General features: G+C 36.4%; 1 protein-coding gene across 2 annotated transcripts; it reads right to left on the bottom strand.

The window, feature by feature from the left end:
• Positions 1-240: 240 nt before the first annotated feature.
• LOC113708288 (uncharacterized) lies at positions 241-9,554 on the bottom strand. 2 transcript variants are annotated; one of them, XM_027230748.2, is made up of 5 exons: positions 9,039-9,554; positions 6,319-6,719; positions 5,250-5,361; positions 3,408-3,515; positions 241-2,692 (listed from the first exon to the last, which is right to left on the bottom strand). In XM_027230748.2, exons 1-5 carry the CDS (start codon positions 9,273-9,275, stop codon positions 431-433), a joined length of 3,120 nt encoding a protein of 1,039 aa, XP_027086549.2. In that variant the 5' UTR covers positions 9,276-9,554; the 3' UTR covers positions 241-430. The 2 variants fall into 2 exon arrangements, 1 of the variants encoding a protein (XP_027086549.2); XR_011821208.1 differs by lacking the exons at positions 241-2,692; positions 3,408-3,515; positions 5,250-5,361; positions 6,319-6,719 and adding an exon at positions 7,673-8,029 and having other exon boundaries at positions 9,039-9,178.
• Positions 9,555-11,450: the final 1,896 nt, after the last annotated feature.

Below are 11,450 nucleotides of genomic sequence, written 5' to 3'. Positions count from 1 at the left end.
AGAGGGTTCAAAATGAGGACCATGCACTCTGCTGCTGCCACAGCTTCCACCTCCAGGTCTTAAGCTTATCACTGTCTGATCAGCCTGCACATCTCAATCAAAAGCAATCTTCGCCGTACAAATTTTTTGAATCGAAAAGACTCAAAATTTTAGAAGTAGACGCTAGAGGGAGTTTGCAATTGTAAGGTTTAGATTTTCAGCCGCTTATTTGTGTTGCAAGTAGCCAAGAACTAACTGAAATTACCTATAACCGTTTTACTTTCCTGCCAAGATTCAATCTCTGCGCTTGAACAACAAAAGACATACTTTGCAAACACAGACAATTACCATTTCTAATGTTAAATGTCCGTGTTGCTAGTCAAAGAAAGACATATCAAACGTGGCTTTTCCATAAACAAAGAAATTACATTACAGGGAATACTTTATTCAGTCATATGACACAATGATCTTTCAAGATTTGCCTGGCAAGATCAATTGCTCCACTTTTCTTGTAGATCAGGTGCAAATTGTAAGCTGCTTCCCGACGAAGATCACAGTAACCTGGCTTTGGAGAAGCCAGACCATCTGGTTTCTCATTTGGAAGGTTCGGCATGGGGCAATCACTTTCATGCATTGTAAGAACCTTTTCATAGTTTACAGCAGCAAGAGAAACAAGACCGACATGATGATATGCACGAGCTATATTATACAGTGCTTCCTGACCATATCTGCAAAGCTGTAAATTATTGAAAAGAAATGCCAATCCTTGTACCACAGACTGATGTTTGTTTTGAAGTCTGTGACCCAGGGCCAAGTTTATCAATGCAGTTCCAGCACAGAGATTGATCAAGGGAATATCTGGCATCAGCTTGTGAGCTTCCAAATATTCCCGAACAGCTGCTTGATGCTGGCTGATCATGGTAAACTGGTGCCCAAAAATGAGAGTGAGTGGTACACAACTTTTGTGCTTGGTTCGCATGGTGTGCAAAAACTTGTTATGCTTTGAATATCGACTGTCCAGTTTTGAGATTACTTTGTAATAGCAGTTCCATGCAGAAAAGCTATAAGGACGTTGATTAACAATATAGCGTGCGTAGTCAAAGCCGTGAGCAGGATCAGCAATATTGTATGCTATTTGGGCTCCCAGAGTTCTAAGCTCTTCATTCCTTTCAACAGACAAAACATTGGAGGCCAATTTCAGAGTTAAATTGATGATTTCCAATGCTTCCCAATACTTTTTCAAGGATAACAGTGATTTGCATAATTCTATAATGAGATAATGATGTTCCGCATCTCTTAGAAGGTTTGGAAGAGGAAGCTCTCTTGGTGCTTGTTGAGGAGATTCATCCTCTGAATCATCACTTATCCACTCTATTCCAGCGGCCAAAGCAGCAGCTCTTTTTGCTTCCTTCTTTTTTAGTAACTTTTTTGCTCTGGACGCTCTAGACAGATCTGATGCTGAAGCTACAGGTCTAAATCCATGGAACACAGTATCAGTCCTAACATGATCAAGTATTTTTATCCGTTCAGAAAGAACACTTTTTGATAGCCTCTTCCTTGGCCTGACCTTTTGTTGTATAGTCTCAAGAAACAATGTCTCTCGAACTACAGGAAAAATTACATCTACAAATGCCTCCAACAATCCTTTAGCTTTATAGATTTGAGAAAGCCTCAACTTTATCTTCCCATTAAGCCACCATGGTTTTGCTGCATTTAGGTTCAAGTTAAATAGTGATTCTGATTCTTTAGGAGGACAGAGAACAGAAATGGCTTCATCATCTTTATTTTCTTCAAGAAGAAGTGATGACAAAGCCAGCCGAGCATCAACAGTATTCTCAAGTTTGTCTAAAGCTCTGTAGAAGTAATCAATTGATTGCAATCGTTTCCCCAGACAACTGCAACACTCAGCAATTTTCAGATACAGGCAACTATTGTTCTTGACATCATCTCCTACCAACATCATATAGTATTCTAGTGCAGATTCGTAATGCCCGTGATTCATTAGTGAATCTCCAATCTCAATAATCAACTGGGGATGATCATGTAAATTCTCATGTCTCAAAACATTCAAAAGAGCTTCTGCTTTTACAAAGTTTCCAAGGTGAATATGACATATTCCAGCTTTTGTACGCAGACATAATGGCATCTCTTTCCCAGTGCAGTAAACCTGCTGTGCATGCTCAATATGCTCGAGGGCTTTTTTATGTGCATTGCCTTCCATGTGTAGTGAAGCCAATATATCAACCACATTTAAATCAGGTTCCTTGCAACAATTTCTGAGATAGCTTTCCAGTATTCTGACTGCAAGCTCAGATTGGCCAGATTTTTTATACAGCTGGGCCGCAGTCTGTAGTACGTTTACATTGTCAGGGCAGAGCTGAGAAATTTGCTCATATGAATCAGCAGCTTTCAAATAATCACCCAACTCAACATAAAGGGATGCACGGTGAAACCGCAAATTGATATCTTCCGGATCTGCTGTTATTGCTTTAGAAAGGCAGTACCTGGCTTGTCCTGTATCACCTTGTTCTATGGACCATGTCACAAGCAGCTTCCAAAAAGATGCATCCTTTGGGGTTAAATGGGCAGCAATCATGTAGAAATCCAAGGCTCTCTTCTTATCACCCATCTCATTATAGATGAGCCCCAGCCTATGATATGGATCAGGAAGATTGGGAGAAAGACGAATCACTTCGTAAAACACACCTATGGCCTACAAGCTCAGAAAATCTACAATGAACAAGAAAATTGATAACCAAAAACAATAACCATTATAGACATTGTCCTTCTAAAGATTCCAAGCACACAACCAGAAAATGCCCAAGTCAAAATGAGATTCCCACCAGTTCTAATTAACAGAAAGTGCTATGTGAAGACAAAAAGTGACCATCGTATTCAATTTCTCAAAAAGTTCGAGTAAAACTTCATAAGAAATAACTCGGCATTTACTGAACTTGTACTGTTACTTCACTGTGCCTAAACGAAAAACTAGATATGCTATTTTTGACAACCATTATAACTAGATCCTCAATACAAAAGGTCTGACTTAGCAGCAAGACTTAATTGTTTCTCATATCCAGAACAAAGTCAATGCATTCAAACTGAAAGAAATTTATTCACTCAAAGGAGAGGACCAACACTTTGCAAAGCAGGCTAACAAAGTGAATGGATCTCTAATTTTGCATTCCTTATGAAGAATAAGTTCTTCAGCCAACATCATTGTGGATGCTCATGAATAACAAAATGCAAGATATCCAGTCAAAGCAAATGGTAAACAAACTGAAATTTACCCAAAAGAGAGACAATTAAGGAATGGTCACCACCATGCCTTCCATAGCAGTAAGGCGCACGGGTATAGTTAAAACCAAATGGTAAATCAAGTAAAGATCACCCTACAGACTGACAAATAAGGCACGCTAAGGCCCTACCTCTCCATAGCGACCATGGGCATAATGAAGAGTAGCATCACCAAGTTTTCGAGTCACTTCAGGACTGACTTTATTCCTTGATCCCTTTCGTCGACCTCTTCTCTTGGGCTGCACAAGGTAAAAAACAAACAGTTTGCGACATGTCCCAAAACCAAAAAAATAGGGTAGCATAAAACTTCAGAAGATAATGCAACAAAAAAAAACCTTAAAAACCTAAATATGAGTCCAACCAATTTTATGTGTCTGCAAAGCCAAAAAAAAATGTTATGAACCAAGAAAAAAAAGATCAAGAATGTGAATGTTGCTCTCAAATTTCTTTTCCTCAGTCTTTGCCTCAAGCTGGGTATCTCGCTAAGGTGTCGGGCTGCTTGGCAGGAAAAACAAGAGCAAGATAGCTTCTTAGAAAGGTCTCCTAAAGATTAAAATGGTTTTAGCAACCATCACCATCTTGAAACACTGTCAAATTGCTCAAATAAAGATGGATACAAAAGTTACTTGCACTAGTCTGAGTTGTGACTTTCAATTTGGTAGAAACAAGGTCCAGTGATATTTTTGTTTTGGGTGTTGATAATGAATTAGAGTGAGTCCCAAAAGACTTGGTACGAGCTAGTGTGCTCTTATCGTGGTTTTCATGGATTAATTCCTATATATGCATTATGAAGAGACTTACATATGTCCACTCAAGACGTATTAAAATAAATAAATGAAGCATATGAAGACCAGATGGTTTGAGGTGGCACCAGAAAAAGAATATGCTCCCCTAAAACACCCAGAATATAAACGTTAAGGTACTAATTATTCTAAGAAATCTTTATCAATAGAAGTTTCCTTTCACGATGGCAGCAATGCTTATAACTAAAATACTTGATGGAGAACATGAGAGCCAAGCTGCTGGCCTTGTTCCTGCTGCTTTTGATATATTGGTGACAGATATCAGACTACATATGTAGGGAAGCCGCTTGGCCTCATTCTTGCTGGTTTCTCAAAATCTTAAGCGTTACAGAAATTGGACTAGATTATGTTTGTGCCACAGGTGAGCAAAATGAGCAAGAACTAAAGAAAATAAGTCCATAGGTCCACGGCAAAAGTCACTCAACAGTTAAAGGAATATCTATGGCTGAGATTCCATTAATCTACAATGTGATCAAAGAAACCCAAAAAAAGGGAGCATTATCAAATATGGTAAGATTGAACCCAATCTATTAAAACAGCTATTCTCCAATTATCATATACTTGTAAAAGCTCTTTAATATAAGTGAAAAAGAACAAAGAAACGGCCAAAAAGGAGGGGGTCATTTCACCAAAGAGGTTGCAAGGTCAAGAAAAATCTTACTCAAATTCAAAACTGGAAAAGGAACCAATAAGAGTAATTTTTCTCCCCAAAAAATGAAAAAAAAAAAGGAACTATATTAAAGAGAATTACCTGGGTGAATCCAAAATATGGTTGCATAGATATGACTTTGTATTTTATTGAACACATTACAACAGTGAAACAACATGAAAAGACACGTCCTTTTCGTCAACTGAAAGTTCTTACCTACAAGATTGAAGCCTGAAAACTAAGCCTTTAGGTTTTGACAGTGCATCTTGGCTAGTGCAAAAAGTTAATCATGGGTTGTATTTTCAATGCGAAATTATTTTTTTTAGTCAATGCATTCATAATAAAGCATATCTCCTCATCATGAATACAGCACAATGTTACAAGAAAAAAAACATGATTTTGAAATTGTCTAGACTAGTAAACTTGAAGTCTTTCAACTTAGCCACAAGTTCAAGAGCAAAAATTGTTGAAAACACAAAGCTAAGGTGGAAAAAAGTGACGAACAAGCATGGATACCATACTTTCCTGGATCTTCTTCTAGAGCCATAATTCATGAGTTCCATTATTTCTTCCATGGTTGCACCAGAAACATCTTCTTGTTGTTGCCGTGGTTTTTTAGCTACAGGTACTTCCCTGCCACACCACCAATGAAAGAAACGAAAAGAACATTATATCAGCAGAGCATTGAGCAAAAAAGTTAGAAACTTGAGGAATAGAAAAAACTTTTAAGGGGATTCCAATGGGAAGTATTAAATCACATGCCAAAAAAATCAGTTTTTCTTCTTTAGGTACATAAGAAAACATTAATTCCGTGATGTGCAAAAAAATTACAATGAGAACAGACAGTTTCACAATGATTCAATTGTTTTCAGTGAGTAGATACCACCTTACTGATACTAAAAATTGACATAGGAGACTCAAACAAAGCGACATTTACTCTCTACCTCCCTAGGGCAGGCCATCTAAGAGACCCAGCAATGCCATGGCAATATCAGGTTTTGGCTGGAGACAAAAGAATGCCAAATCGCCATTACCACCCACTCAAAATTGGAAACTCGACAAGATTCCAAAAAATAAAGCAATGAAGAAAAAGGCTAGATCATCTGATCAAAGACAGTTAATGAAGCTGTTAAGAGTAACCAGGTAGCACATTCAAAAGAAAACAAGATACAGAAACAACAAAGCCAAACTGCAAATATATATAATGCCAGTGTGAGTGAAAAAATAATAATAATAATAATAACAACAATTAGAGAAGCAATCTTTTATAACCTCAGCAAAAGCAACAGCCGGATGACTTGATTGTTTCCAAAATTTATTAAACGTGTCTTGTTGAAGCAGACACAACACAATTTGCATGAAGCTCTTGATAGGAAACAAACAATGAATTTTCAATCAAAATCACAATAACGAGAAGACGGAACCAAATAAGGGCAACCTACGTTGTAAAAATTTGAAAGAATTAGTAGCGCTAATAGAGAAGCTATCTTTTTCCTCTGGTTTTATTAGCAATACTCATTCAAAGGACTTGAAGAAATAGTGCAAGTTGCTTTTGATTAGCAAATAGTCAGAAGGAGGGAGGGAGGGTACCCTTGGGGTATGGGTTGGAGACGGGCCTTGCGCTTTTTGGCAGCCAAAGCTTCGTAGTGGTGCTCCAGGCGCTGGAATTGCTCGTAAGGCTGGAGCCCAGATGCGTCCTCTTTGGTAAAAGCCAGAGGATCCATGTCATCACTGAACCTGAATTTATACCCTTCTTCCTCTTCATCCTCATCATCATCATCTTCTTCTTCTCCTTCGATATTAGCCGTAGTGTTAGCAGTAGTAGTACCTTTTCCTTCATCATCGACTTCACGTTCTTCTTCTTCCAATTGTGATTCCAATTCCATAGGATGCTCATCTGCATGGAACTCACTGCTGCTACCTATAACCCCAGCACCCTCTCCCTCTTCCAACTCCTCCATTCTGCTCTCCACCCAATCGCTAATTGAACTCTGCAAATGAAAGCCAAAAGAATTACTCTTAGGGTGCGTTTGGTTCTGCAGAATTGGAATTGAATTAAAATTGAAATTCTATAGAATTGGAATTCTATGAATTATAATTCCAAATCATTGCAATTCTTTCGTTTGGAAAATGCATAGAATTGATATGAAATTCGTTTGGAATTCCAAATTCTTTGTTTGCATGAGAGAATAATTCATTAAGAATTAGAATTGTTTTCATGAAACATTTGCTTACAGAAAATTTTTCTTTTTCCTTTACTATATAATATTTTTTTAATATTTAGCTAATTGTTACTAAAGCTTTAAGGAAAAAACCAATTTGTACCTTTAATAATTTATTTTTTCTTGCATTTAGCTAATTGTTACTCAAGCTTTAAAGAAAAAAAATTAGTTACTTTTCTTCAAAAAAAATATTATTCTTGTTTCTTTTCTTCTTAATTAAATTATATTAAATAAAAAATAACTATATATTCTAACTTAAAAAGTAATTAATATTTATCAAGTTAAAACCTTGATACTTTTTATAAAGCTAAGAACTTTAAATTTTAGAAAATCAAAAGCCTACTCTATGATATTAATTGGGAAGGAAAGTCATAGCTTGTGCCTATTATAAAAATTTGAGTTTTGTATCTTACAAGAAATTCCAATAGATGAATATGCAAACAAAGTGACTTTAGCAAAATAGAGAGAGAGAGAGAGAGAGAGAGAGAAGCACAATTATACATTGCTACTATTCTTCAATAAATGGCCATTCTAATATTAAATTAAGTCCGAATAAGTTCCTATCAAATTTCAAGGCTAAGAATGATTTTGGCTAATTAGTGTATTAAAAATGCTCACAGTAAACAACTGCAACCACATGTAGTATTGGTGAAACAGTGACATCCATTTTAATTTTCTTTCTGAATTGTCAAAAACAATTTAATTGGATGAATGACAATAAATTAGAATAAAAAAGGCACAGAGCAACATTTTATTATTATTATTATTAATTGTCTCTTCCATTTACACACGAGACAGCATCATAATGACATATTATCCCAATTCCATACGAGTTTACAAAGCCTGCTGGCATACATAACATAAAGGTAACACCTAGTTCACACAGGCCCTGTGGTCTGCTGAGCCCTGGAATAGCTTGATACAGAAACAACATTATTCAGTATCATATCTCATTTGCATCCAAGTCAGAGTGAAATTGTTACAAAAAGTAGCTTCCCATATTTGTCACTCGAAATTAAGAAGACAAAACCAAATTTCACCATGCCAGAGGGATATGAGACGCTGCTAAAGCTAATGGCCTGCAGAAGTAATTACTCTGTGTTAGGATAACAACACATATTTGTTTCTCTTCCAGCTCATACATGAGAATAAATTCATAAGCATTTTGATCAGCCATCTTACTGCCTCACAGTATAACTATAACCATTTCTCATAACACTTTATTTCCATTTTGCAGTAAAAAAGTGTCTCTCTGCGATGAGAAATTCGTGATGTGTAACCAATCAAATGAAATGCTAAAGTGAATCTTAACAGAGGTTCAGAAGCAAAGCCAAAAGAGGTGGGCCTAATGTCTGGTACAATGAAAGCTTTTGAGCATAAAGCAAAATGTAGTTTACACCAATCACATAGTAAACCACTGTTTGGCTAAACGGCCATTAGTGGATTCCATCACAGATCTTGTAGCGGCGCTTTACGAATTGCAAATCATTCATAACTTTCAAACAATCTATTTATTACTGCTCCAAAATACATGTGCACACAAAGTATATAGAAACTAAAAAAGAAGCCTAAACTCAGGAGAACCATTAATTTATTTACAAAAGTTGCATCTTACCCCAACTTTCAAGAAGTCAAAAACAAAATTTTGTTTATATGGAAGACAGCATCAGATATACTGAGCCAGAGAAACAGGTGCAAAGGAACTTCTTTTGTCATTAGATATCTGATGAACAAGACAAGAATTGAGCCAAACAAAACTTGAACAAGTCCACCTGAACAGAAATGGATATGAAAGATAAAATGGATATGGTTTCGTTTCTGTCTTGTTATTGGGGATAGCTCAAACAAACTGAAAAGAGGGATCTTGCCGTTGAAATTTTTCTACTGTATAGCATTTTCACCTTTTGTTTTTAAAATATCCACAACAAGTAAAGGTCATAAATTTAGTCCAGAATTACAAAAACCTACAACAAGTAGCTAAATTAGAAACAACCCATAAAACATTAATGCCAGCAAAATCACTAAAACGCTAAAAAAAACCCGAGAATCACATCGAAACAGAAGAAAAGGCACAACATTTGAACTTACTGTGAGAAAACCAGAAGCCCAAGATCCAAATCGCTTATCCTTGAAGCCACCAGAAAGGAGAAGCAAAGAAAAAGATTGAAATCCACCAGAGGCAACTAGCAAGCTGTAAGTTCCCCCAAAGGCCAAAAGGCAACAGCAGAGCGGAGCAGAGCAGAGCACTCGGAGCAAAGGGCAATGGGGGAGACGGTGGTGGAAGAGGCAAAATGTTAGGGTTGAGGTGGAAGCGGCAGTGGACATCAGAGCAATGTGCTGAGGAAAAGCAGTTAATTAGATAGAGAAGGGACGCGAGTGAACTTGACCCGATTTTTATTTTTTACCCACGTTGGATCCGCGTGTAGACCCGTTTTTGAGGGTTTAGACGTGGAATTGGAATTAGAATTCTTTTGATCTGATAAAGAATTCAACTCATGAAATTGGAACCTCTTGGAATTAAAATTCAATGCTAATTCTATGGAAAAGGCAGCATCCAAACATAAGAATTAGAATTGGGGTTCCAATTCCAATTCTAAATCCCAATTCTATGGGGTACCAAACATACCCTTATTTATTTTCCCACCACCGGAGCTGGGACTGATTAAATAGTCTACTGGCGAGTTACTTGAGCCCAACTATTATTCCACCTTCCACGCAAGCTCACCCAGCCCAACATCTCATTTGTCATATGCTTTCACTTTTATTTCACCTAAAGAATTAGGGTAAATTTCACAAACCTCCCTTAAAGCTTTAGACAATTACAGGCAACTCTCCTTAAGTTTAAAAAATTAAACCTACCTCCCTTACTTTTACTATTTAGATAACAAAACCTCAAATGAGATGAGCGAAAAAATGGTGTGAATATCCTAAACCATCCTCATGGATTATTTTTTAAGTTCGAATTTTTTTTCTACCATCTCCATCCCTTTATCACTACTGGTCACTCCACGCTACCACTCTCTCTAGCTCCTCTTCTACCAGAAAAAAAAAAAAAAGACTCCAATATGTGCTGAACATTAGACCCCTATTCTATCCACTAAGTCTCCAATAACTTCCCTCTCCCTCCAACAATCAATCTATCAAGATAGCAAACAAAACCAAGCACCATAACCATCGTTTGAACAAGTACCTAGACAAATACATAGAAGCAATTTAGAGTCTTAATATCAATAAGAAACCCAAACGCTAGGAGCATACAATTTAACTAATATAGAAAATAGTGCTCAAACAAATAAAATAGAAATTAACCACAAATTAAGAGTCTTAGAACTCTCAGAGATCAACAAATGCAATATATAAAACACCAAGAGTGCCAAAAAACAAACAAAAGCCTACTGTAACTTTGGCTTGTTCAAACATATACACCAAACTTTCGAGGCAAACACAAAAAATATTGATCTCATTTAGTTTCTATGTATATCGAGTGAGAGGGAATAATTGGATTGGGAGATTGATTGACAACAAAAGGGGTTTGGAATAATTCCTTTTGATTTCAAGATTTTGTTGACTGATGATTGTAGGAAGTGAACTATTAATAGCAAAGAGGAGAAGAGAAGGGCGAACGGTCTCACATTATTATGTGACTGATATTAATTATTTAAGAGTAACTAGTTGATTTGAGCCTCGCGCAAGGTGCAAAGTTGCCCAGAAGTTGCGTGATATTGCTTGGTATATAGGTGTTGTTGTGATTATAGATGTGTAAAAGCAGTATAAAACAAAGTAGTTGAAAATTAGTAGAGATATGTATAGATGCTCACAACATGGCACAAGAATTGCATGGATAATTAGTACATAAGATAGTCAGACCACAATACTGAGCTTATAGAGAGATATGTATCAGAAGATCTAATTGCATAGAGAGTTAGTATTGCATACATATATCTAGCTAAAAGGTTGGAAGGTCCTGAGCTGGTATGGAGCATGACATTTACATACAGGGTTTTTGAACAAAAGGAGTAGATAGGTTTTCATATGCGTAGTATAATTACATAAAGGATGAGATTGAGTTTGGGTAGGATTAGTGGTAGATTGAAGGTCTTTGTTATAAATGTAGTATCTCTTCTAATACTAGGCATCATTATTGCTTTTGGTGGCATCTTTGTTTTTTCTTGACTGTTTATAACTTTGGTAGGAGATCAAATTATCAAGTAAATCACTAAGTTCAGAATAGCCAATACTTGTAGCATTCAGTATATCATGATTCATCACTGAATCTATAATTTAGTTGAAACCTCTACATCCGTAACAATTAAGATAAGCTAGATAACCTCTTAATTTATCTAAGTATATCATAACCATTATTGCAAATATGCAACAAAAGAGAAAACCAAATCAAACTCATGCCAAATTTATATACACTGACATACAAAAACTTTTGTTGCCACTTTCAGACACAAAGTGTAAAGGGAGGTATGATCACCAAGCTTACTAAATCAAGTA

Source organism: Coffea arabica, chromosome 9c (genome assembly GCF_036785885.1).
Source record: "Coffea arabica cultivar ET-39 chromosome 9c, Coffea Arabica ET-39 HiFi, whole genome shotgun sequence".
NCBI lineage: Eukaryota > Viridiplantae > Streptophyta > Magnoliopsida > Gentianales > Rubiaceae > Coffea > Coffea arabica.
Note: the sequence above shows the minus strand (reverse complement) of the source record. Positions and strands in the feature narration are given on the sequence as shown.